Here is a 27,196-nt window from a genome sequence, read left to right as displayed (position 1 = left end):
AGTGCGAGATCCGAAAAATTCAATTGGAGGACCGGCCCTCAGAATCTACCTAACCGAATAACCCGGGAAAAAACCTTAATTGTGATCACCGGTTTAATGGCCGGTGGGAGCAGAAAAGCACCTTTTTTGAAGATGGATGTATAAACTGCATTTCAATACTGAACTATGCTATCGGGCTGGAAAAATTACTACGCTTGCTCTAGATATTAATATATGGTATGTGTACCTTTATCCAGTTCTTCACAAAAAATTTCTAAAAAAAGCGAAGAAAACGGCCTTCACACGGGGTGACCCCCTTAAGTGTAGAATCATCTACAACGACTTCTATGGCTAAAGTTTACCTGTCACCGCAGCTCTTTAATTCACAGGCTAATCGCATACAGTGCCTTGCCCCGTGAGGCATCAATAAAGGTTGTTTATCCGAAGAAAAAACCTGTGACCATGAGGAGAATCAATTCGTGGAACGGATCTCGGCTGAATAGTAAACCCAAGCGCAATAAAATGAATTTCTTGGAAGAAATAAAACCGTACCCGGTATACAAAAAAACGGCATTTATTTACATCATTAATAAATATTTCGATTATTTATTCTCTCTAAAGCCTAAACATTTAAAACTAATTTGTGTAAAGTCTTTACAATACATTCCCTCTCTTCTTACACTCGATTAAGCTACTTTGATCTGCTGCAATTTCGAGCGACTCCCATCGGGCCGAGAGTCTAATCACACTTTCAGGTCAAGCAGGTCGATATCTTTCTCTAACTCGCCGCGCACACACCGGCCACAGCAGCCGGCCGACGGTTTGTTCTCGCACTCGCCGATTGCAGGCGGCTTGAAGTTCGGCGTCCACGGGCCCAAGCTACCTGTTGCATAGAAGTCCATGGGGTAGGCGTTGTTTGGCTCCAGATTCTTTGGTGTCCACTCGACGTCGCCCAGGACGACCGAGAGCTCGTAGGGGGTAAGTAGCGGCTTCTTGAATGCACTGCCCCAGTCGATTGAGAGTCGTGGGCATGCAATTTGGACATAGGCGTCGATGTCCGGGAAGAGATCGAGTTTTTGTGGGAAGATTTCGGACAGGAGAATCGTCACCGTTTTGAAGCCCTTCTGTTCGAGGCGTTTCTCTAGGAAGCGGAGGACTCGCGGCGAGCCTTGGCGACCCAAAGTGCCGAAGATGATTCCCACTTTCTTGGCAGTCTTAGCTTGTCGGATTTGATTCCATCGAATCTGTTGCATTGCTCTGTGGTCGTACTGCTCCAGCGTGAATTTCTTCTCGTAGGGGTCGTAACGGTAGGCTTTGATTCGAGGATTGGCGATCATAGCTGCTTCCAGGTGGAAACGTCCGTCGCCGACATATATTAAGGAATGAACTGTTCCCGGCATCTGTGGGGCGGTACAGCCCAGGATCTCACCGGGGCTGAGGGGTTTCGACTGCGGGACTAAGATATCATAGCCTGCCTCGCGTAGTTCTGTAGCAGCTGCCTGAAGAGTCGTGACAAACTGAATGGTGCTCACTAGTGCGATCTGCCCCGCATTTTGGTTGACTGGGAAGTTCAGTTTAACGGACTCGACGAAGTGCAGTGGGTCAATCTTGATGTCAACGAATACGTAGAGAACCTTGATGGAGTCGGTCTGATCAACTGGAATCAAACAACTGTGGCCGTAATGCACAAGCAGGTCAGCGCCCAGTGCTTTCGCTGAGTAGTCATCCACACAACAAGCCCCATACGTTACATCACCCATGATGACCGTGTCGGCGTCCGTGAACCTTTCGATTATGTCGGCTATAACTAATGAGAACATCAGCAGACCTTCAGGCATTTGCAATGCAACGCGCTTAGCCTTGAGCTCGCGCGCTCGCCACACAGTTTTATGAATTTCGAAATTGTAATTCGACGGCAGACGCTCGATGGCTGCATTTAGCTCGGCGTTGTTCAGGATCTCGGGCGGGATGCGATTTACCTTCGCTTTGGGTTTAAACACCTTCTTTGGCTTCGCACGCACCACCACGACCCCGGGGTTAGGCGACTCTACCTTCAGCATGATGAATATCACGTACTAACGTTTACAAAGAAATTTTTTTGTTCGCGCTACTTAACGTAAGTCCACTTCTCGCACTAAACACTATTTGTACTTTGCTCTGTTCCGATCCTTGCGATGTACCTGACCCGAATCAAGTGGGTCGAGCTGGCTGCACTCGCAGGAGGATGGGTTTGTTGTTTGTGTTTTTCTGCTACAAATGTCTGACGACCATCGCACGACACGTTTGAGTCACGTAGGCCACTGAGTACAGGAAAAGAGAGGCTGGGCAACTTGGTGCTGTCTGCCGATTTGCTCGCGTCACAAGCACTTTTTTTTAAAGATTAAATACCAAAGTTATCTGTTGAGATTTTATTTGAAACTGCCGATTTCCGTAAACACAATGAACTGATAAATATCGCGAGTTTTAGAAAACGACCCGAGCGTGCTCCACACTCACCCGTGGATGGTCATATGTGTTTTGACTTTTCAGTGCTGACAGCATGGTAAGCATGTGCGATGGTGGGGAAGTGCGGAACACATGTTCCCAAACTGTTTGCTGGAGAAAGGTAAACAGGAAATTGGTACAAAACGATTGCAGCGCCACCGGCAAATATTATCAAAAAATAATTTCCGTGTATCGCGGGCGGTTACATTAGTCGAAAGTTTCATTCGAAATTTTATCACGATCACATTGCAAAATGTCGGAAATACGCCGCAAACGACTACAAGAACTCCGTTTCGAATCAACGAACGTAGTGGTCGTCGCTTTAATCATTGGAAAAACAACTCCGCGAACTTTCAAGTCCAAGCGCTCAGCCGACACAATGGCTGTTCTCACATTTACCGTTCGCGACTCCAAGCAGTTCTTCACAAATTGCATCTGTTGGGGTTCTGATTCGAAAATCAACGGCTATTACCAGAAATATCGTCTCGGCGATTTAATCGACATAATTTCGCCTCAAGTTACACCGATTCCACAAAGTGGTCGAGAATTTCATCCGAAAACTTCAACTCCATTTGCATTGACTGTGAATGAAGGAAACGCTTCCATTGAGCCGCATTCATTCGACACGGCTCTGGCTACGGAAATTCGGTCACTTGCTCGTCAGCCAATTAAGCCAGTAAGTTTGGCTTTAAGTCTCGCTGATGTGAGTTCAAGCGGGTCTACTACAAGCGGACAGTTCGTTGATCTTTTTGTAGCTGTGAGGCTGACTAGGCCTGTAAGGACGATTATAGCCAGAAAAACGGGTGAGCAGATGCGCTGTATTGAAGTAATTGTCACGGATAGGAGCTACCCAGCCGGAATGCTCTTCAGTATTTGGCACGAGGAATGGATTGAACGAGCCGAGAAGCGGTGGAAGCCCAATGAAACGGTTCTGTACCTTATAGATGTCAGGCTTGATTATTCGACGTTTTACAAGCGACCTGTGCTGAGTTTTACTAGCAAAACGGTTATTCTTGAAGATCCAAATGTAAAAGAAACCCAGCAGTTGGTAGAACATGCGTCAACTGTGTCGCTTACCAGTTTGGACTTTGCTCCTCAGAGCATTCCTGATCGTAAGTAATTTTATTTGGTTGTTTGTTTCCACATGAAATATCTGCTTGAAAACTAAAGGGTTCTTATCTTGAGTTCAAGACATTTTAAAAATCTCCTGTTTGCATCCATGCTATCATAATCCTGCTGGGTATTAACGCGTCTGACTTCAAGGGCCGGTTATTTTCCGTGGCTCACAAGTTTTTTTGAAAATATAAAAAATTCGCAGTTTCATTACCAAGCAATTGGATACCGACAATCTTACCTACGGCAAAATGGTCGTTTGACTTGCAAATTTTAAGGATGGAGATGGAGACATTTCTACATCAGCCTGAGGTTCTATGCGCGTTAATATCACGCATTTGTCAAGTTTTCCGGACTTGATCTAGGCAATAAAGCATAACATGCTTCGGATCTTTGGAAGCAGTAGTGCAGTAGTTGGGAGACTCTTCCAATCCGAAAAAATAGATCCTATAACCACCTTGTTTAGAAAGGAACTGCGTCAGGGGTAATATCTTTCTGCGTATCTTCGCATGACCCCCCCCCCCCCCCCCCCCCAAATTCAGTCTTCGAAATAAATTTCTCTGCCAATAGTGCATTCTTCCGTGTCTGTTTTTCGAAACTGTATTTTAATTCTCTTGTGCTTCTTATTCTTCTTTAGGGCTACGGGACAGGTAGGTATCAGTGGCCGCTCCGAGTACCCCAATTAGCGCTATGGTGCGCGATTTGATGCCACAAATTCCTAAGACCATGACTCTGCGGTAAGAGCAAGGGGAAGAGTTTAGTCGGCTCAGATATTCAGAGTCAGCCCGAAGTATCCACGAAGAAAAGCAGCTCTCTCAGCTGCAGCTAGAGATCCCTCAGAGGTCCTCAAAAATGGTTTACCTAGTGTCCGCAGTCTGATTCTAGCTGGAGAAAAGGAAGTGCCTGAGGATTTCTCTCGCTTCTCCGGAGCTTTGGCAATGCGAATTGTAGGGTATGCCGAGTCTGGCGGCATGGTCCCCTATAGGCATTAATGGCCATTTGGCTATGTTACACTTATGACTCAGATGATGACCTAGCCATCGACAGGAATACACTAGCGAATTTCTACAGACTCTACATACCATCTTCGATCCGTCGGTGAAAAATACTGTGCCATAGCCTTGCAACACACCGCCGGTCTTCCATTCTGCTTTGGTCAGAAAGTCCAGAGCAAAGTTCGTGGGGAATGCCTAGAGTTGCCGAGGTGATTCCTCTAGGATGTTACTATAGCCGAAGGGCCTTGCTGTGTACACTACAGCGCATTTAATGTGGAGATCTTGGGGAAAAGTTGTGGGATACATTGCGAGCATCTGTCGGGCAGGACTGCAGAACCTTCGTAGCATCTGTATACAGGATCCTTTAAATCCTATTAAGCTTCGTTTTATTGAACTTTTTGGTCAGTACAAAGACTCCCCAATTGAAAATTCTGGCTAAGGAACATAGCAGTCGATCTTTTCTTAAATACCTTCCTACCAGAAGGAAATTTCTGGTGAGATCCTGGAATTGCTAGTCCAGCGAGGAAGACTTTTAGTCAAAGCCTTGACTGGAGCGTATGCAGCACCAATCTTGTGAGATTATCAAATCGGTAATTACCCAGTATATGATCAACAGGGCTGTTGTAGCAATGTATACCAGATGAGTTTGTGGGGCACACCGTCCAATCCGTTCTTTATTCAGGACTGCAATGTAGAGGGGCGGTCTTTACCACGGAGTTATCACCATCATCAAGGGCGTTAACAGCCGGTATCCGGTCTAGGCCTGACTTAATAAGGAATTCCAGACATCCCGGTTTTGCGACGAGGTCCATCAATTCGATATCCCTAACAGCAATCTGGCATCCTACTCTACGCCATCGTTTCATCTCAGGCAGGGTCTGGCACATTTTCTTTTTCAACCATAAATATTGCCCTTTCCTCACCCATACAGATGAAGTGACCCACCCATCGCAACCTATTGAGCCGGATTTTATCCACAACCAGACATTCGTGGTATCGCTCATGGATATCGTCGTTATGTAGGATGCCAACTCGTCGATCTTCATGTAGGGAGCTAAAAAATCTCCGGAGGATTCTTTGCTCGAATGCGGGCAAGAGTTCACAATTTTTCTTGCTAAGAACCGAGGTCTCCGAGAAATATTGTACATAAGGACTGGGAAGATCATAGCCTGTACAGTAAGAGCTTTGACCCTATGGTGAGACGTTTCGAGCGAAACAGTTTTTGTAAGCTGAAAGAGGCTTTGTTGGCTGCCAACAACCGTGCGCGGAATTTATCATCGTAGCTGTTATCGGTTGTGATTGTCGACCCTAGATAGGAGAAGTTATCAACGTTGTAGTCTCTTATTTTTATTATTCTCATTGATGTTGTTCATTGGTTGGTTTTTGATGCTGACGTTGCAACCATATTCTACCATACCATATGCTACCATTTCGTCTTGCCTTCATTGATGTGCAGCCCAAGATCTCGCGCCGCCTGCTCGATCTGGATGCAGGCAGTTTGTACGTGTCGAGTCATTCTTCCCATGATGTCGATATCGTCACCATGGGCCAGTAGTTAGGTGGACTTAAAGATCATCAGCATCACGTATGACGTTTTCCAGGGCCAGGTTAAAGGGGACGCATGATAGATGTCGAATGGTCTCAAGAGTGATCCTACTGCTTTTATCTGGCCTCGCACATTAGTCAAGGTCAGTCTAGTCAGTCTTATAAATTTCGCCGAGATACCGAATTCTCTCATAGCCGTGTACAGTTTTACTCGGCTATGCTATCATAACCGGCTTTAAAGTCGATGAAAAGATAGTGAAGCTGGTGTCCATATTCCAACAGTTTTTCCATCGCTTGCCGCACAGAGAAAATCTGATCTATTGTTGATTTGCCTGGAGTGAAGCCTCTTTGTCCGTGATGCGCATGTGGTGAAAAATGAATGGTACGATCAGCTGAGATAATAGTCAACAAATCGCTCGGCCTTTTTAATAGCGTTACGAAATCTCTCAAAGATGATGATCTCGATACCATAATGAATGGCGGGCTAACAATTTAAAAAAATCTATAGTCATTTTTACCGCAACTTTTGGCACCGAATTATTGAGTTTCTCGCGGAGCGCAGATATCGATGCGTCTTTTTTGAAAGGGCTTTGCGAGTTTCTTATCAGTGAGGGTGCTAATATTTAGTGTATAGATGGATTTGTGTAGTTCGGACATATTTCCAACCGGGGTCCGTTCTGTCACGTCGACTGAGGTGTGCGCCCTATAATTTTTCCGAGGCTTTTTACACAATAGTGTGATCATTGTTATAACGAAATTGATCTGCGGCCGGATCTGCAACTAAGAGAAATGAAATAAGATTTGGTATAATAGAGTTACTCCTACTATATTTTATTTATCTCTGAGGTTAGTAGAAAGTGCGTTGTCTCAGACCCCACTTCTTTATCGGGGCTTGGGACCAATATGGCTTTTAAGTAATATGACGGTGTTTTCTGGTTGTGGAATAACATCAAAAGATTCAACACATCGCTCCAACATGCCCATGCGGTCGGTTATCGACTTTCTTCTTTATTTCGGCAGGATGAGCATCGAGGTGCATATGGCTTCACCCTGTCGACTTTTTGACGCCAGGTTTGTGTTCCTCCTGTGCGTTTCGAATTCGCAGACCTGTTGGCTTTTCCCAGCATTCTTCCTTTCCGTTGCCAGCTTAAAGTCATCATCAAACCAGTCGTTAATATTTTTTTTTGCTGCCAGGGCCAAATATGATAATTCAGGTGGGTTGGCGAGTTGGACGGCGAAAGCTTTCCAGGGGACGTGCTCTTTGCGGCGCTTGAACTTGATATATCCCTGGTTGGTACGGCAATTGAAAAAGCCACTTAGATCACTCAATGGGTCACGAAAGTATACAATGCCACTGTGCCCATGCCGATTGTTCCTCAGTAGGCAGCCCTGTTGGTTGAGCAACGAAATAGCGAAATATTTTGCGGATGTTTTGAAAACCTGGTAGCGACTATTGTGAGAAAACGCATAGACAACTATGAGGTCGCTTAAAGAAGGCGATTTGCAAAAGTAAAAGGAACTACTGCAAACAGTTGTGTGAAGATGGACCCTTGAAGTGGAGCCCACAGGGCGGTAATGAAAAGGCTGCGAAGATCACCCTAGGTGACCTTCCCGCGCCTTCTGAAAGAAATTGTTACTCTGTTTCCTCACCACCAAGAGAGCGGAAGACAAAAGGTAGTCCAGGTCAATCAATGCGTTATATCTCCAATTACCGGGAAGGAGCCACGGAAAATATGTAGTGGGATCGGTGACAATAAGACCCTAGGAGCTGGCATTGAAGACTAGGCCCGACCTTTATGCCAACACCATCAGGCGTGTCTAAAAGAAGGAACATTACCTGTTCAGTGGAAAAAGCAAACTTAATAAGCCAGCTGTTGGATAAAATCGGGAAGATCATGGAGAGAGTCATATATAGCAGACTCCTACTCATCATCGAAAGCGGAAATGATCAGTCGGAGCGCCAGTTCGGGCGGTGGATGCAACAAACATGGTGGTGAGCATGCAGCAAAATACCCGGACGATGTGGAGGTTTACGCGACGGAAACGGTGAGGGCGGTAAAGACATGGCAAGAAAAAGCCGGGTTGACCCTGGCGGATGAAAACACGGAAGTGGTATTAACAACAAAACGTAGAAAAAAAACACCGTGAAGGTGGAAGTCGGTGTATATATGGTCGTCTCTAAGCCGGCTATCAAGTACTTGGGGTTGATAATTGGCGCCTAATTGAGCCTTAGGGAGCGCCTAGCCATCAACACGGCACTTGCTAGGATGTCACCGAATATCGTTGGGCCAAAACACAGTAGAAAACCGCTTTTAGTCGAAATGGTGCGATCCATACTGCTCTGCTTTGGGCAGAGGCGTTTGCAAATTCTCAAAGACGGAAAGTGGTGAATAGGTTTACCGGCTTACATCAGATGAGGCAGTACTGGTTGTAGCGAGCATAATTCCAATCGACATTTTGAAAAATGAAATGAGTGTGCTATACCATGCAAGATGCATGGAAGGGTACACAGAACGCAGGAATGCTGCAATATCAGAGTCGTATGATCTCTAGTGAAGCAGATGGAACGAGTCTTCGGAGGGCCCAGTATTAGAGTATGGTTTGGGCGGAAACGCGAAGTAAATAACTATCACGTTACCCGGTTTGTCGCGTGACATGGGAATTGCTACAGGCAGTATTTGCCCCGCTTGGGGTTGGATGATTCGACGAATTGCCCCACATGCAGTGAAGGAGAAGGAAAGCTCAAAGGACGAGAATCGTGGGTGCCTAAAAGCAAACACAACCCCGGAAGTAATACCTTAATGGTGATCATGTGTGACTAGGGCTTCAGAGACAGGGGTGGTTTTTGGTAGGTGTGAATCATACAGGCGCCCGCTCTTGCTACGTTGTTTGTGTGGTGGAGTTGAAGTGGACGCGTTTTTCTTAAGCCCAGGTGGCAGGATCAGATATATTAATGCTCCAAACAAAGATTTTCCTTCATAAGACAAGTTGCCTCCAAAGATTTTTGCACAAGCAGCCCGGCTATTTTATAACTGGTCAGGATTCATACTTTATATATATGTATTTGTTGTAACAATGTATTTATCTTTAAATGGACTTTATGTTCAATTTTTCCACTTTTATACTGAAGGAAACTAACCGTTTTTACTTGCAGCGAATACAATAACAACAGTTATGACTGTTCAGCAAATTTATGATCGGAGCGATGGAGCCATTCGTGATGATAGTGATCAGTTTACAGCTGTCATTTATGGAGTTGTCACTCGATTTGATTTAGATGGATCATCTCGATGTTTTTCAAAAAGATGGTAAGTGGACAGAAATCCCAGGTAATTATCCAGTGTATTAGATGTGTTTTGGTTACATAAAACTAGCTGAAATGGGAGTCAAATTCGAGCTTTAATGATATAATGTGTGCGCCTATGAGATGGACGCCATCAAATAGGAGAGGCTCAAGACCAAAAATATGATGGGATATGAAGCAAGGCATTCGACGGGAAATTTAATACCCTGGCTAAAAGATATCTATTGAAAATAACCTCTTATTACCAAAGTACCGTAAAAATAAGTGAAGGATCCTAAGTCCATATCCACTTGATGTTGGACCAGACCAAATGGAGAGCAACTTACTCTCACGTCTTTTTGGTCCACGGATCCCTCGTTTGGGGCATGGCACCCAAGCATTTAAAAAATATAGAGACAAAGAGTTTCATCCAGGGCAGAGGCAGCAGCGTGACCGTGAGTGGTAACAGATGGTCACGCTGCTCCCAGGGCAGAGGTGAGTCAGCGTGTGATGAGTTGACTCTGCCCTGAACAAAACCGTTTGCGGCTATATTTTTTACCGTAAAGAGTTGTGGAGTTTTTGTTGGTGACTAAGACATCAGTTTTTATTCATCACAAGGACATTAAAATCATTGGATGTTGGATAGTACTTGTAAAATCAATCTGTATTCACTGTACAAAGAAAACCACTTGCCATGAGAATGAATACATCGAGGACCCTTCTTGCTTTTGCAACTAAGTCCGTTTTTGATCTCGAAAGGTTCGGAATGAGGGGATTAGCAAAAATGAAAACTTCTTATGTTTTTGAGTCGATGGGTATTTAGACTATGCAAAAGTATATTCCTGTGAGCACAATAGGGTTTTTGAAGTTCCTGGTCGTAGATATGTAATTGGAAGTGGGAGTTGCTTATGTTGTAAACACCTTTAACTACTTGTCTGTGAATTACATTAGGGTGCCCTGCGTCAAAGCAAAATGTATTGCAAGTAATATTTGTAAGGTATCAAATACGTGGGAGTGATCAAAAGGACCTTTAACTAAGAGGACAGCAAGAAGACTATATACAAGAGGTGCAAATCCAGCGGCAAAGGGTCACGGAATCTCATTATGTACCTTTTGTGTAAGGACGAGGTAGTTAAGTGGCCCATGACCCATGTGGTTAATTTATTGGAGTGTCGATGTGTCGATGTCGCCTAGATGGTTTTCTTATGTGTTATGTGTTTTTCCATTCTATCCCAGCAGGAAATATGGATCTTGAATGCAACTACTTATTTGATCCTCACCTTGTAGGAGAGCTACCATAGATCAATTGCCGAGAATTTGGCGTCTGTTTGCTTCTACCAAGTTTCCTATAGATGAATTATGAAGCATCATGCGCTCAGTGATTCTATTAAGATCCATTACAATCTTTAAGGAAGCTCTGCATTTGGGTTCCGCTGGGATGTGAGAAGCCATTAACAGCTATACAATGTCTATTGTTATAACAGATGCTGCCACGTGCTGCAACTCGCATGGCCGCCCGCAACCACGTGGGTGGACACCAATTAACTTTTGTTGCGCAACTCCCATCGTGGTCGAAGATGTGCAATGATTTTCCGTTACTAGAAAATTTCAAAGAATGTGCTGGGAGTTAAATGTCTGTATATAGTCTTCTTGGAAGACAGGAATAAACCTTCCGAGGTTGAGTAATAGCCGTGGGTGTATGTTCGCACCTAAATATAGTTATTCAGATATAATTTTATTTCTTTATTTTCGTTTTTTTATTATTTTCGACACGTATCTTCCGATACGTCAAATACAACTGGCGAGCGGACCATCTTACATCACATTTTATAGAAGGTCAGGCTCGTACTTTGATCCTTACATTTACATCTCGAACTTATCACTACTTACATACACATGACTCATGAGTGGTAGGAGTCGATGACTACTTCTTATCACTATGCATTTCTTATCCTATTTTATGACAAACAGATGTGAATGTTCATTTGTTTGTCTTACAGTTATGCATTTCTTATCCTATTTTTATGACAAACAGATGTGAATGTTCATTTGTTTGTCTTACAGTTATGCATTTGTAACTCCCCCCTCCTTAAGTTTTTTCGTCCCCGAAAAATTTAGAAAGTCGAATTTTTAATAGGATTATCCATAGGTGGAAAAACAACTCGTTTAAATGAATCTGGGGTAGGAGTTCTTTTAAAAGCTGTGGGCTGATATTCAACGCTAGACCCGGTCTTAACTATAATTTTCGTTTTATTCTTTTGACATTTTACATACATGTAGCAGAAGGTTATTATGCATATTGTAATTATAATCGTAATTGTGGAAAAATTGAGTCGGGAGTTAATTTGGTTTTGTAACTTAATTTCCTTAATTTCATTAATATGTTCGACTATTTGTTTTTTCGAATCTATCTCTACAAATTGGATTTCAGTCGTCATATTATTATTTTGAATGTGAATCATGAAATTTTTATAATGAGGAATTCCTTCAAACTTAAAATCACTAATCTCTACAGTACAATTAAAAAATTTGATTACTTTACTTCCTAAAATGTTTTCTTTGTATCTATTGTTACAGTTATGATAAATTTTCGTAGCTTGTAAATTTTGGGTTATTATCATGTTTTCATTAATTGATTCTATAAGTCTGTTAGAGCTTTTTACGGAACTGCACGTTCCATTCACATTTTTCAATATACTTAAAATACAGTCATCTTTGACATCTACTTGGTTTAATAAGGCAATTATTATGAATAGTGAAATATTTATACTTTAGTCTTTTTCCTAAATTTTCCTTTATTGTATATTCGTTTTTCTTTTTTATTTTGAACTAAAATTCTCCTATCATTTTCCCTTGAAGTGTTACCAACTCTACGATATTTTCTACCAAGCTTTTTATTTTTATCTTTAACATACCTTTCGTCAATTTCGACGTCTTTTCTATTTTCCTTGTTATTTCTGTACTCTACCCATTTACTTTTGTTCACTTTATTCTTTGTTTCTTTTTCGTCTTGTAGGTGTAAGTCAATTGGTCTTTGTCCTGTAGTACTATGAAGGGTATGATTATAATGTTTGAGTGCTTCAACAACTTCATCGATATTCTCTTTGTCTTCTTTTATTCTCAAAATTCGAATATGTTCGTTCATTGTCCCATGAAATCGTTCTATGTCTGCTAAACCTGTCTTTGAACTAACGATATGCACTTTTACTTTTTCTTTAGTTAAAAAATTCTTAAAGCATTCGGCTGTAAGACATGCGTCTTGGTCAACAATGAGCTTTTTTGGTTTCCCCATTATATTTATTACTTGGAACATCGCTTCCTTCGCTGATAACCATGATCTGTCTTTAATTTTAATAAGAGTAGCGTATTTGCTGAATCTGTCAATACATGATACATAGTTAACACCCGTAGTAGGCATCCAAATGTCCATACTAAAAATTTCTCTCGGTCCATTACATGTTTCTGTTTCTTTAAATGGCAGTTTAACTGGATTTCGTTCGTACTTAGCCAGTTTACAAGTTTCGCATTGGTTTATAGTTTCAGTGATCAGATGTTCTAAATTCGGTATGTAAAACTTTCTTTTCATCGTTTGGTAAACACAACTGATTCCGCGGTGATTATTCTTCAAGTGCTCTTTTAAAATTTTTTCCTGCATCTCGGCTCTTGATCTTACATCTTCTAATAAAGTATTGCATTTTAATAATTTTACTTTCAAATCTTGATTAATAAATGTTAAATACGTATTCTGAAACATATTCCAGTCGTCTATATTATCAATTTTCACTCCTATGATACTTTCACTATGAATCTTCCTGAGTATCTCTTTACTTTTTTCTTCAGTTAATTTATCTTTCACTACCCACGTATGTCGTTTTTTGGTATTAAATAGTTTTTCAAATATGTGAGTTCCTATTCTTCCCCTTTTTATAATCCATTGTGTCCCATATATATTAATAGGTTTTTCTGAGATTTCTATGTAGTTTCTATTGTCTTCCTCGGCACTATGTTGAGTGGCTAAACTTTCATTTTCATCTTGTTGTTCCTGTTGTTCTACATGCATGTTAGTTTCTTTAATTCTAGATAAAGCATCTGCGACATGATTTTCCTTCCCTTCAAGATATTCTACTTTATAGTCAAATTCGGATAGTCTAACTTTCCATCGGACAAATTTACTATTTGATTCGTCTAGACTATTGATCCATTGAAGCGGACGATGATCACTTTTTATTGTGAATCTTCTTCCGTATAAATATGGCCGGAAATATTTTGTTGCCCATACAATCGCCAAGAATTCTTTCTCAATTACACTATAGTTGGTTTCATGCTGATTTAGAGTTCGGCTGGCAAAGCAAATTGGATGACCTTGTTGAGCTAAAACTGCTCCTATGGCGTAATTACTAGCATCAGTAGTTAATGTGAATTCTTTTGAAAAGTCTGGATATTTTAGAATCGGATCATTTACCAATAAAGTTTTAAATTTGTTATATGCACTGATAAACTCGATATCTGTAATATTTATTTTATTTCCCTTTTTCAAGTATTTGGTCATTGGTTTTGCGATTTTTGCAAAATCCTGGATGAACTTCCTATAATAGCCTACTAAGCCTAAAAACGATTTTATTTCCCTTTCAGTTTTTGGTAGAGGGTACTTTTGAATTGCTTCAATCTTTTTCGGATTTGGTTTAATGCCGTCTGTTGTAATAATATGCCCTAGGTACTCCGTTTCTCTCTTCATAAATTCACATTTGTCAAGTGATAATTTCAAATTGGCTTTTCTCAGAGTTTCGAATATTTTGTTAAGTGCAACTAAGTGTTCTTCCAATGATGTGCTGAATATAATTATGTCGTCGAGATAAACGAAACATAATTTACCAACATATTCTTTTAATACGTTATTCATTAATCGCTGAAAAGTTGCAGGTGCATTTTTCAACCCAAATGGCATCCTTAAGAATTCATAGTGACCGCTAGAAGTAGAGAAAGCAGTTTTCTCTATATCCTTTTCTTCTATTTCGATTTGGTGAAACCCTTTCGCCAAATCCAATGTCGTGAAATATTGACATCTTCCCAATTTATCCAATATATCCTCGATATTAGGTATAGGATATTTATCCTCTATTGTTTCATTATTAATCTTGCGGTAGTCTATTACTACTCGCCATTTTTCCTTACCACTTGCATCCATTTTCTTGGGTACAGCCCAAACTGGTGCATTGTATGGTGATTCGGAATGCCTAATTATGCCTGATTCTAGATATTCTTCGATTGTTTTGTCTATTACTTCTTTATGTTTTCCTGTAGTGCGATATACCCGTGTATATATTGGTTCATTTGTTTTAGTACGAATATGGTGTTTAATATGATGAGTGAAGCTCAAATTGTCAGTTTCCTCATTAAACATTAGGTCGTTATATTTACCTAATATTTTCCCTAAGCTGTCTTTTTCTTCCTTATTCAAGTGGTCTAATCTAAATCTGTCAACTTTTTCCTCAACTAAATTACATATTTCCTCTATTTCTAATTGTGACGGTTCGGATAATTCCCTACCAGGTATTATTAATTTATGGAGTCTACCATTGAAGGTGATTTCTTGTGTTTCATAATTAATATTTGTTTTAAGTTTCTCTAATATGTCTGAACCCAATAATATATCAAATGTATCCGAAAAATTATGTACGAAAAATGAAAATTTTTCCTTTGAATTGAATTCTTCGAATGCATCCCTAGTTATAATTGTGTCTAAAACGGTCCCACCGTTCATTGTATTAATTATCCTTTTGTCAACTTTAATGTATCCTCTTGGGTCTGTTATTTTAGCATTAGTGAATGATATTGTAGAACCTGTGTCTATCATGGCTTTTATGTTCCTCAATGGTTGATACAGCTCTATGTAAGGTAATCTAATCTTGAGGCTGTTAGCCGAAAATTTTGCTCACTGATCATGTTAGTATCCATGGGAGTGTGTTCCCTTCTGGTTTGAACGCTATTATTGCTCTGATTGTAAGGGTTTTGAAATGTATTATGATTTCCCCAATTTCTATTTTGCCCCCAATTTTGTACAGTTGGTGCAGAGTTTTGTCTGTTTTGTCCCCAATTCTGTCTGGTTTGTGTAGAATTTTGCCTGTTCTGTCTTGAATTTTGTCCCCAAATCCGATTTTGTTGTGAAAAATTTTGTCTAGATATTCCTGAATTATTACCCCAGTTATGGTTTTGTTGTGTATGATTTAGTCTATTTTCATGATTCTGGTGTTGTTGAGTATAATTTGAACTTCGGTATTGATTCCTAAAATTGTTTTGCCTAAAATTTTCATTCTTGTGCCTATTATAAAAATTATTTCTACGTTCAGCGGTATAGTTCTGTCTCGTGTCTTCATCATTATCCCAATAATTCTCTTCTTTCATTTCATGTATCAAATCCTCTAAAGTTTTAGGTTTGATTGATTTTAATACTCCAATGATACTGCTATCCTGTTTTTGGATTGCTATTTTAATTACTTTCGCTTCATAGTGTTTTTTTGTTTCGTCTTGCCTAGTTGTTTCTCTGATGTCTATCATAAGTTTGATTTCATTTAATTTATCTCTAAGGATATCGAAGTATTCAGATGTCTTTCTAACATTTATTAATTTAATATCATCTAACATGGTATCATACGATTTGCCATTGTCTAGTTCTTTTTCCGCTTTTTGTTTAATTACGTCCCATCTTAACGATGAATCGTAGCGAATTCGCAAAATATTAATTTTATGTAACATTGTTATTAAAACTGGAGCTTGTTCCACAGTTGGAAGAAATTGTGCCAAATAGCTTATTTGATCGCCCTTGTCTCTAAACTCATAATATTCCTTACTTGTAGTGACCGTCGGGAGTTGGTCAATTAATCCTCGAATTGCTGATCTTATTGATGATAGATCCACGGTGGTGTTTGAATTTGTAGCCATTTCGTTTCTGTGTTCGCTTTCTTCGTTTGATTCCTGCTTTTTTGTGCTGTTGGTGTATTCCTCTGTGTTGAAATTTAATCTGCTCCTCTGGATGATCTCAGATGTCCACATTTATTTCCTGTTTTTCACTATAACCATTTAATAAACAGTGGTTTACTGTTTCGAATTTCTACTTCAAGTAGAACGCGGTGACTATTTGACAAACAGTAGTCTACTGTTTCACAAAATTTTCAAGTTTCACGAAATAACTTTAAGGAAAATCTGTGTCCTGAGTATGTATTTGTGTCGAATTTTAATATAACTTTAAAATGTCCACTTATTACGTATAAGCTACTGAGTTGCAGTTAAAGTGATATACGTTCACTTTACTCAGTCATTTAAGGACGAACCACTGCCCTTTTATTTAATAAAAAGTTTTTTTTTTTTTTTGATGTACACTCACTTTATTAAAACTTTGTTATTAAAACTTGTGAAAATTATTTTAATAAATTCACTTTTGGGTAGCAATCCTACCGACTGCGCCAATTTTATTTCTTTATTTTCGTTTTTTTATTATTTTCGACACGTATCTTCCGATACGTCAAATACAACTGGCGAGCGGACCATCTTACATCACATTTTATAGAAGGTCAGGCTCGTACTTTGATCCTTACATTTACATCTCGAACTTATCACTACTTACATACACATGACTCATGAGTGGTAGGAGTCGATGACTACTTCTTATCACTATGCATTTCTTATCCTATTTTATGACAAACAGATGTGAATGTTCATTTGTTTGTCTTACAGTTATGCATTTCTTATCCTATTTTTATGACAAACAGATGTGAATGTTCATTTGTTTGTCTTACAGTTATGCATTTGTAACTATATATCTGTCGTCCTACCCACATGCAGCTTTGCTAGAAAGTTCAGGAAGTCAGGCACGGATGTTTTCTCTCCTCACAACATTCTACAATAAAAATTAAGAAACCATAAAATAATGTTGAAAGGATTTGAAAAAAGTAATTGAAATGAAGCTAATCTGCGGTTGAGCTGAAACTATTCCTGAAACCACGACGCCGTTACTAGTACATCGTTCGTTGCAAGTCCTAAATGTAATAAATCGAGCTGGTTTATTTTTTTTTGTGGTTATCCTTCGGCCTCCTATTCTATTTAGATAGTACAAAAGGGTCCACTAAATCAATTTATGGTAGTTGGTATATTTATGAAGACTTTTATTAAGACCAAGCCATGAGAAGTAATTTCATTCTCTGATGGCAGAAGGAGCGAAATCACGTTAATGATTCTCAATGAAAAAGTCTAGCATAAAGTTTTGAAAGATAGAATGGAACGAATGTTTTTATTTTTTGGTTGAGGATGCTGGAAGTCCTGAGTCTGCATCCACTTGATGAACCTTTTTATATTTTTGGAAATTTATCATCACAATTCAAGCTACCTAACAAGAGAAGATTCATTTCTGTTATCCCAGAGGGCAATCAATGACTAAAAATTATACGCTTTTATAGCTCCTTTTTTGAACCTATCCGAAGTTTCTACTAGATTGAAAAAAAAAGACATTTGAAATGTAATTTTCTTCAACAAAATTCGAAAATTTCATATATTAATATTTTGTATCCAATTCTTTCTTCAGCAAATACTGCAAACGAATAACATCCCTTCAGCAGGACGTTTGCAGCAATGACCAATGTCAAATGGATATATCTTTTAACAGTTCGGGTTTAAACAGTTTCGAGTTTTATTTTGACATCAGTATCCATCTCACTGATCACACAGGCACATTGACTGAATGTCGGTTGATGAATAATTTCGCTGAAGCAGCTTTAAGTTGCACCACTCAACAGTTTCAATTCATGAAAGCATCAAATAGGACCGAACTCAAATGGAAGTTTCTTATGGAAAGAGTTTGTACCAAAGTTGTTGTCAAGAAAAAGTCAGTAACGCGAATGAATTTATTTATAATGATATTAGATATGAAGCCAATTGGTTTGGATGAGGTGGCTGAAAATGTCTTAGTTTATTAAAAGTGTTTCTAAGTCTCAATATTATCCTTGAAACGTAAAGTAAAAAATACTTTTCCATTTCAAATTCAAATCGACTTATAATAAATAAATAAAAATAGAACCAAGTTAATGCTAAAAGCTTTCGGTTAATGCCTTTACTACAGTTATCAGAGTTCCTTAATTTGATTACGCATTTTCAATGGGAAAGTTAATCTGTCTATGGGTCCAAATTTTTCCTACAAGTGGCAATAAAAAGATCATACCTTAAGGAAGGGCAATAGTTTTGCTATTGGCTCCTTCATGTGTTGATGTAGACTTTCTCAGTAAGGGTGACCAATGACTCTCAGCTGAATTGAAAAGGAATCCAAAATTTTTTTTCCAATGCTTGAATAGTTTTTCGATTCCATTTTAATGAGCATAACCAAGGCAATTATGGTTTTAGAAACGGTCACCCAAATGCCAAATACTCCACAGCATATATGAGAAAAGTGTGTTCCCAGACAGCATTGATGGTTTTTGATAGTATCCGTCGTAGCATGTTCTACAACCCCTAATTGCTGCTTATCAGTTAACGATTAAGAAGAGCGCTAGTAGCTAATTCAGAATCCAGTTAATGCTTATTGAACGTTTTGCTTCGGAAATGGTATTGAGGAAGTATTTTATGATATCTTAGCTCACGATTTATTAGCCTCAAATGACTTTAAGATCTTTCTAGGGGACTTTAGTAATAAAGTCGGATAAGAGGGGATTCATAGAGAAAGTAAAAGGAGACCATAAAACTAACAGTGAGAATGACCAATAGTTGGTCACATTCGCGACTAGCAGAAATATGATTGTCAGGTTGACATGTATCTCACATCACGATATATATAAAGCAATATGACCATCACAAGGTGGTCAAATATTCAATCAAATCGAGGATCCCCGGAACTATGGACGTACTTACCGAAAATCCTTTGGCTAGTCTAGAGACCGCCGGGGAGGACTTACAGGAGTATATCTGGAGGAGAACAGTGGCAAAAATAGGATGGAATGATGGAATTGCTGGGTGATGATGAGAGGCAATTGACCAAAAAACCTTACGGGAAAAAAGTGACAAAATTTTAAAACTTGACTAATATATGAGAAGAAGTAATATACGTCGCATTACGATAACAAAGCAACCGGTACAAGGTCGCGGCCAACATGCGAAAATTTGCAAGGACAAGGATAAAAATATAACTGGAAAATCCAAACGGCATCCAAAAGAGATGGAGACATTATTTCTAAGTGGTATATGAAATTATTGGTTTGCTGATGAATCTGAGGAAACGCTTGACAAGAACAAATTGTCATACAGAAACGATATAGAGCGAAACACAAGGACGAAGAGAGAAAATTACGAAAATCTCCAACGCGCTAATAATATATTGAGGCAAAAAAGCGAATCAAAGAAAATTGACAACAACATTGCGAGCAACAACACAAGGCAAGTTTAAAAAGTATTGAAGAGGTCGAGGCGTGGATATCAATCCAAAACCGCCTTTTGGAAAAATAAAAACTTTGAGGACAAAAGTGCATCACGTGAAAGATGGGTCTTATTTCAAAGAACTCCTCCACCCTCAAAGCCCCAACCCCCATAAATCAATCACCAGAACTCATAAGAATTATGGTAGAGCATAATGTGAACATTGAACCGCCAATATTGGAAAAAGATAATGTCAGTAATCAAATTTCGAAAATTGAAGAAGGTGCTGGGCATTGATCACATCTCCGTTGAACTCATAAAATAAGGTTGTCCATGAACCATGAAAGCTATCCATAGTTAGGTTCTCTCCATCTGGACCCATGGACAGATCCCGCAAGAATGGCTAAAAAGTGTGATATGCCCTATTCATAAAAAAGGCGGCATCTCTCTACCTCGTACATCCTATAAAATTTTCACAAAAATTCTGCAGAGAAGAATTAGATGGTGCGTCGATAAAATGTTGGTGAATACCAAGGAGGTTTTCGGACTGGAAAAGACCATTGCCCAGCTATTTCAACATCCATGTCAATCAAATATTCGTGAACTTTAGTAGGCAGATCAGAGTCAATAGTAATCTGATAGTTGCGTTTGAGATAAACGTCGTATTAAAAAAAGGAAAAAAGGCTGGCACAGCTACTGTTCAATCTGTCACAGGAGCAGGTTATACAAAACTTGCCTGCGGACAGAAAAGCCACGCTGTTTTACAAGTTCTGCCAAATCATCGCATATGTGGACGATATAAACATCATGGCGCGATCTTTCATATCAGCATAGGAGATTTTTATAAACCTCAATAAAACAGCAAACAAAGTTGGTCTACGAATTAACGAAATGAAAATTAAGAGGCAAACGAGAAAAATGACACTCACTAGACAAAATAAAAGGATTGAGGAGCACAACTTAGAAAATGTAGACAACTTTATATACTTAGACGTAAAACTGACGAAATGGAAATTAAGTTGACGAAATGTAATCATGAATTCAGCTCACAAACAGAGCCTTCTACTGGATCCTACCGATTTTAAAAGCCAGCTGCATAGACAGGAAAGCCAAGCTCCGGGTATATAAAATGATAATAAGACCTGTTCTAAGTTATGGATGCGAAATATGGACCCAAACAAAAACTTCCGAAAACTGGTCAATACCTTCGAGGGGAGGAGAATAACAGAAGCTAAATGAGAGGACGACGAATAGCGAATCAGGTACAACCATGAGTTGTACCAAATATTTTACGGCCCTGGAGTCTCCAAATTAATAAAACTTCGGAAGTGGCAATGGGCTGGGGATGTTCAGGGTATGGTCACATACCGAAAAGGGTATCCGAAGGGAGGACAGAAAGACGAAGATAGGCAGGAAAACCTCGAACGCGCTGGGCAGATTTTGTTGGCGGAAACAACGCATCACTGCTTGGATTTCAAAATTGGATGGGTCGAGATGGTTGGAGTAAGTACATCCTGAACGCCAAGACACGAAGTGGTCTGTAGAGTCTCGTCGACGACAGTATTTCTAGGAGCTATCGTACCGTGTATTTTTGACGATCAAAAGTATGATACACAGTTGAACAACAAAATTCCTGGAATCTACGAGGAGAGCATCTCACTATTTTTTCCATACGTTCATCTCTTTAGTATGGGCAGGGTAACCACTACTTTATGATGTGCGAAGGTAGGACTTGAGCAAGTAGATGTTCAGGCTTCGAATTTGAACAACAAATAGGGTTAAGCTATCGTAGATGAAAAGGTACATTATCAGCAAACTACTTTCCCATTTTCCAATAATATTCAGTACTTGTTTCTTCTTCCCGAGAAAGACGAAAATACGACTAGAATCCAACTAAATTAGAACGACAAAATACTCATTTAACACTTATGGTCGCACAGGTCCGTTCTTCTAGTCTTCAAAAGTCTTAAGACGATTCAAAAATGAGCTCTATGTCGTGTATTTTATAAGAACAGAATATGAAACTCTATTTTATAGAGCAGAATAGAATATGTGTGCCTATGCAGAGTTGTCAGATTTTCCATCTCTTCGACGGTTATGGCAAGGATATTCAGAAAGGTACTAATCATTAAGAAAGAGGGAGAGCGGGAAAAGCTTGTACCGACATTGAGTCTCGAAACCGATTGCCGTCGATATCAGGGACTGGGCAAACTGACATAGTTCCCGGCGACCGATATCTAAAGACCGTTGTACTCCAGTAGTGGGAAACAGACACTACGGTGGAATCTCATGTTATAGGTCTGGGATTGGACTCATCGGCAGATCCATTTAGAAGAAACCATTTTGTAACAATAACCATCTTTCTTTAAAACACTCTTCAGAGAGATGATAGGATAATGAAATGAAACCGAAAGCGCCTCATTTCAACGCCTGAATATTCTGGCAATTTAGAACAAAATAATTAATCGGAAACAGCTTTTACTTCGTTTGGCGAGAAAATATTAATGCTCTGTGAATTCATCGAGGAGCGGAAGAACGATGTCCTGAATATACGGACGAAGAGGTATCGAGATGATCTATGGAAAAGCCTAGGTTGAAAGAAGTATAAAAGCATTGGGGAGAAATTTGAGCTACGTGACGCTAGTCGTGTTTCTTGAAAACATGAAACTGGAAAAGGAAAAATTCGGAAAAGGTTGTAGGAACCTGGAAAATGCTGCGGGAATCTGTAAAGTGGTTGCGGAAACGGACAACGAACAATTGAACGGCAATATGGTTCCGTTCCCAAGAAACCATAACAGGCGAAAGGAGCAGCTTAAGTTTCTGGCGAAGAGCCAGCGCTTATAATTGAAAGTGGACTTCTAAGATAACACATGGGGGATAGAGGAAGAAATCCGCAAAGTCTTAGAAAGGGAACTCGGGCTAACAGGATTGGAGGAATCGGCGATAAAAGCCCTACATAATATCCCCGATGGGATATGGAGAAGTGAAAAATGCTGAGAATAGAGGAAGAGTTTCAATAAAAATTGTAGGCACGTTTGATGCAGATATCAATCCCTGCCCTCTATCACACTTCTCTTGCAGATCATTCGAAAGAAAGAAGGAATATGACCACATTTAGTGAATTTTATAGCAAATAAGATGTGCGGAAAAATGACTTTTTGGGGAGTCAGAGAATATACATAGGTCGAATCCATGAAGGCGATGGTGATCGAAATCCACATCTACAGCTTCTACGGTTCACCTAGTGCAATACCATACTCGCTAAATATGAGGAGATATTAAGCGGGAGAATACAACCAAAAAAATATAGTCGGGAATTATAATGCTTAAGCTCATGAATGAAACAGTCGAACATGTATCTTTTTTAAAGTATTTGTGAATTGGGATGTAGTACTCGCGAATGTTGGAACATATCTTAAATACTTTCTGAGGAAGAAATCTGCCGCATTGGTAGAGAGAGTGGCTTGGTATGATAGTGAGATTTATACCCATAGTGACCTCTAAGCAATCTGCATGCAAATCAAAGATGAGACGAGAGATAAGATGAATGCTTGTAGAATGCTCAGTGAGCTGTCAATTGGAATGTGAGACATCGCCCTTATGACCGATAAACATCCGGACAGGACTGCAATGGAAAAGGTATATAGGTATAGATTTTGTTTGAATAGGAGAAACGTACGAATGATTCGAGTCACCTTGTCATCAACGGTTTCCAATTGTGCTATAAAGCAGACCGGCACCGATAGAAGTATTAGGCTTAGGCTTAGGAGTCTGCTATCTTTGTACAGGCGAAGTTTAGAGGTCGCAACTTGCACGTAATTCTGGAAGTATGTAACGTAAGGAGAAAGCAAGAGAAGGAGTAGGTAACAAGTTAGGTAACAAGTTACCATTAAACTGAAGCCTCAGGGAGTTTCAGCAATTTCAAAGGGTGACATTATGGCAGCGAAGCAGTAGGTTTAGAAATTTTCCACATGAGGCAAAAGCTGCTAGATGCGTACTAAATTCGGAGTCAAGTCATATTTCCGCAATTATAAAAAAATTAAGGATGAATCATTGAAGGATGCACGGATGACGAGAGCTTAGAGAACTATTTCATCGAGACAAAGAGAGGTGGAGTAACTGGCCGAACAATGTATAGTTCAAAGATATTTGAGGGGATTACGTACTAGCTGGGGCTAAACGAACTCTCACTGCCAGGCCAACGTTATGTAAATGTAACGAATTCAGTTTGACTATTACAGGTGGATAAACTACATATAACCCAAACACAGAATACAAAGAAAATAGATTAGGCAAAATGCAAGGAGCTTCTGGGTAGTGAATGGAGTTACCTAGACGATTAAGGACTCTTTTGCTATAGAAGCAAAGCTGGAAACTTTGAATCACACACTTATAGCGTGCTTTGAATTAGCTTGTCTTATTAGCCGGAGTAAATAAGGTAAACCAGCTTCAAAAGAGAGAGAACTGCAAAAAATCAGGATATCCACCAAATGATTTTTGAATCGTTTTTGGAAAAGCGATAACAATGAAGACTGATTGAACTAAATATAGGAGATTTGTAAGAAGTTCTAAGCAAGACTGCTTTTAAATATGCTGTGAGCAACCGAAAGGCAAAAGACAGACTTCAAGGCTATATATGGTCTTTAAATGGAATGAGTTAGTCAATCTGGACTTGACACTCTGGGTGAAAACAAATATTGTTGTTGGTGTGGAAAGTTCTATGAATCTGCTCTCTGTTCCTTGGCTTTCAAGCCAGAGAACTTAACTATGAAAGGCGAGTACGCAGCGGGGGTGTCCGTGGACTTTGAATGGGCTTTTGACCGTGTGTTCTTCAAAAACATTGTAATGTTGCTAGAGAGGATGGCACTGATAAGTTAAGTAATGTAGATCTATAGTGTCGATCGGTACTCGACGACTAAAGCAAAGAAAGGCTACTGCTAAGAAGGTATGCCATCATTGCTTCTTGTGAATATATTATACTTATCCACTCACTTCTATGCAAATTACAACAAATTACTAAGTAAACACTTCGAAACATATGTGGATGAGGTGGTGTCTAGAAAAATATCATACACCGTGGGTTTGACTCAAGTTTGGTGCCTCAGACATGAGCTCTCAGCATATTCAAATAAAACCACAAAAGTATTATTTACAAAAAGGAAGAATCTGAATGGTGTTTGCCTTCCAAAAGGGAGGTGAATAACTTTTCAACTGCGAGGAATATCTGGGAGTTATTCTAGATAAGCATATTGGAGCGATGGGTTGAGTACTTTGATGAGCTACTGAACAACCAGAGCATCGGCGAGTTGGAGGTCCCGCTAACTGAAGACGACGGACAAGTACTGCCATCACCAAGTATAGGAGAAACAGTCCGTGCAATTCATCGACTAAAAAACATAAGTCGCCAGGAGCCGATGGAATTACAGTCGAATTGGATAAATATAGAGGCGACCAGTTACACCAAGTGGTTTATTAACTGATGCTCCAAGGTATGGGACAGCGAATCAATGTCTGACGATTGGCAACGAGGCATTATCTGTCTCATACATAAAAAGGGAGATATCACACAGTGCAGCAATTATAGAGGTATCACGTTGCTGAGTACCATCTATAAGGTATTCTCCGCTATCTTGCTAGGCCGGATAGCCCCATACGCCCAGAACATCATTGGCCCATACCAAAGAGGCTTTACTCCAGGCAAAACAGCAACAGATCAGATTTTCTCTTTGCGGCAAGCGATGCAAAAACTGTTGGAATATGGATACCAGTTGCATCATCTATTCATCGACTTTAAAGCCGCCTATGATAGCATAGCCAGGGTAAAACTGTACACGGCCATGAGAGAATTCGGTATCCTGACGAAACTGATAAGACTGACCAGGCTGACCCTGACTAATATGCGAGGCCAGATAAAGGCAGCAGGATCACATTCAAAACCATTTGACATTAACAACGGTCTACGAAAAGGGGATGCCATATCACGCGTCCTCTTTAACCTGGCCCTGGAAAAAGTGATCCGTGATGCCGAGGTAAATGCAAGAGGTACCATCCTCTTTAAGTCCACTCAACTACTGGTCTATGTTGACGATATCGACATCATGGGAAGAACCACCCGAGACGTACAAACTGCCTTCATCCAGATCGAGCAGCGAGAAGGCAAGACAAAGTATATGGTGGCAATGTAAGCATCGAAAACCAACCAATCAACAACGTCAAACCGCACTAGTCAAACGAGAAGAATAAAGGTAGGAGAATACAACTTTGAAACCGTTGATAATTTCTCCCATCTAGGGTCGAAAATCATAACCGATAACAACTACGATGATGAAATCCGCGCACGGTTGTTGTCAGCCAACAGAGCCTATTTCAGCTTACAAAAACTGTTCCGCTCGAAACGTCTCACCATAAGGTCAAAGCTCTTACTGTACAAGACGATGAAGCCCGGAAAGTCTATAGACTTTCTGGGCCGGCCGAATGCACAAAAAAAAAGCCAAGTCCTGGAGTAGAATCTACCTTTAGGAAACAAACCAGAGATGGTCTTTTTCTTTGAAATAACGTACAACGATATTTCAGGCTGAAACATAGCGATCCTAAGACCGACAAGTTACTAAGTGGATGACAAGTTACTAAAAGGTAGGTCTATCGCAATTTTCAGAAATAGCGAATCGGCCTTGTGAGCATTGAGTAATCACTAGATCACTTTAAAAGTTAGTCAGGAATGTAGAACACGTTGAATCGCTATGCATATACAATATCAATACAGTGGATATATTCTTGTGATTTGATCACCAAGGCTTAGAAGAAAATGAAATCTTGGGTGTCCTAACAAAAGGAGGTGATCGCTAATCGATGCTTTTCTTGCCTCAGATGTGCAAGGCAGCGTCCCATTACATATCTGAGGCAGGAGAAGCATCGATTAAGGATGCGATTCGCCGTAGATCACTCGGGTCCGGAGTTTTATGGTTATTTTTAAGGTTCGACAACCAATAGGATAACCACATCGTTCTTGACCTACCTCGTCCTTACCTTACGGGTACGTAATGACATTCCGTGCCGTTTAGCCAATTGATTTGCTTCTCCCAAATTCAGTTTTCTTGGAGGGATCGAAGTTCATGTTTTATGGGCAAATGAAGCACAATGTGGAAATAGTTAAATCAGTTATGTTCATTTTCATTCGCTTTTTTTTTTATTTTAAATTATAATAATAGTTCTTTCTTTTTCTTGCATTATATAATACAATAGTAAATTGCATTTCGTGCTGAACTAACAGATTAGATAACAAGTTTACTTTTTTATATTATTCCATATTAAGATTTTGTTTTTATCTTAATTTTGTTATATCATTTTTGCCTTTTTCATTTAGCTTTGAAATATCAAACAAGATTTTATTCTCTTCATAGTTTAG

At 39.7% G+C, this 27,196-nt stretch overlaps 2 protein-coding genes across 2 annotated transcripts; one reads left to right on the top strand and one right to left on the bottom strand.

Moving 5' to 3' along the window:
* Nucleotides 1-537: 537 nt before the first annotated feature.
* Nucleotides 538-2,486, bottom strand: LOC119647785 (2-(3-amino-3-carboxypropyl)histidine synthase subunit 1). The gene has a single exon (XM_038048967.1). The coding sequence runs from the start codon at nucleotides 2,037-2,039 to the stop codon at nucleotides 723-725; it is 1,317 nt and encodes a 438-aa protein (XP_037904895.1). The 5' UTR covers nucleotides 2,040-2,486; the 3' UTR covers nucleotides 538-722.
* Nucleotides 2,421-18,474, top strand: LOC119647784 (protein hold'em). Its single transcript, XM_038048966.1, has 3 exons — nucleotides 2,421-3,575; nucleotides 9,271-9,424; nucleotides 17,975-18,474. Exons 1-3 carry the CDS (start codon nucleotides 2,717-2,719, stop codon nucleotides 18,363-18,365), a joined length of 1,404 nt encoding a protein of 467 aa, XP_037904894.1. The 5' UTR covers nucleotides 2,421-2,716; the 3' UTR covers nucleotides 18,366-18,474.
* Nucleotides 18,475-27,196: the final 8,722 nt, after the last annotated feature.

This window comes from Hermetia illucens, chromosome 2 (assembly GCF_905115235.1).
Source record: "Hermetia illucens chromosome 2, iHerIll2.2.curated.20191125, whole genome shotgun sequence".
In the NCBI taxonomy this organism is placed as follows: Eukaryota; Metazoa; Arthropoda; class Insecta; order Diptera; family Stratiomyidae; genus Hermetia; species Hermetia illucens.
This window is presented reverse-complemented; position numbering and strand designations above follow the sequence as displayed.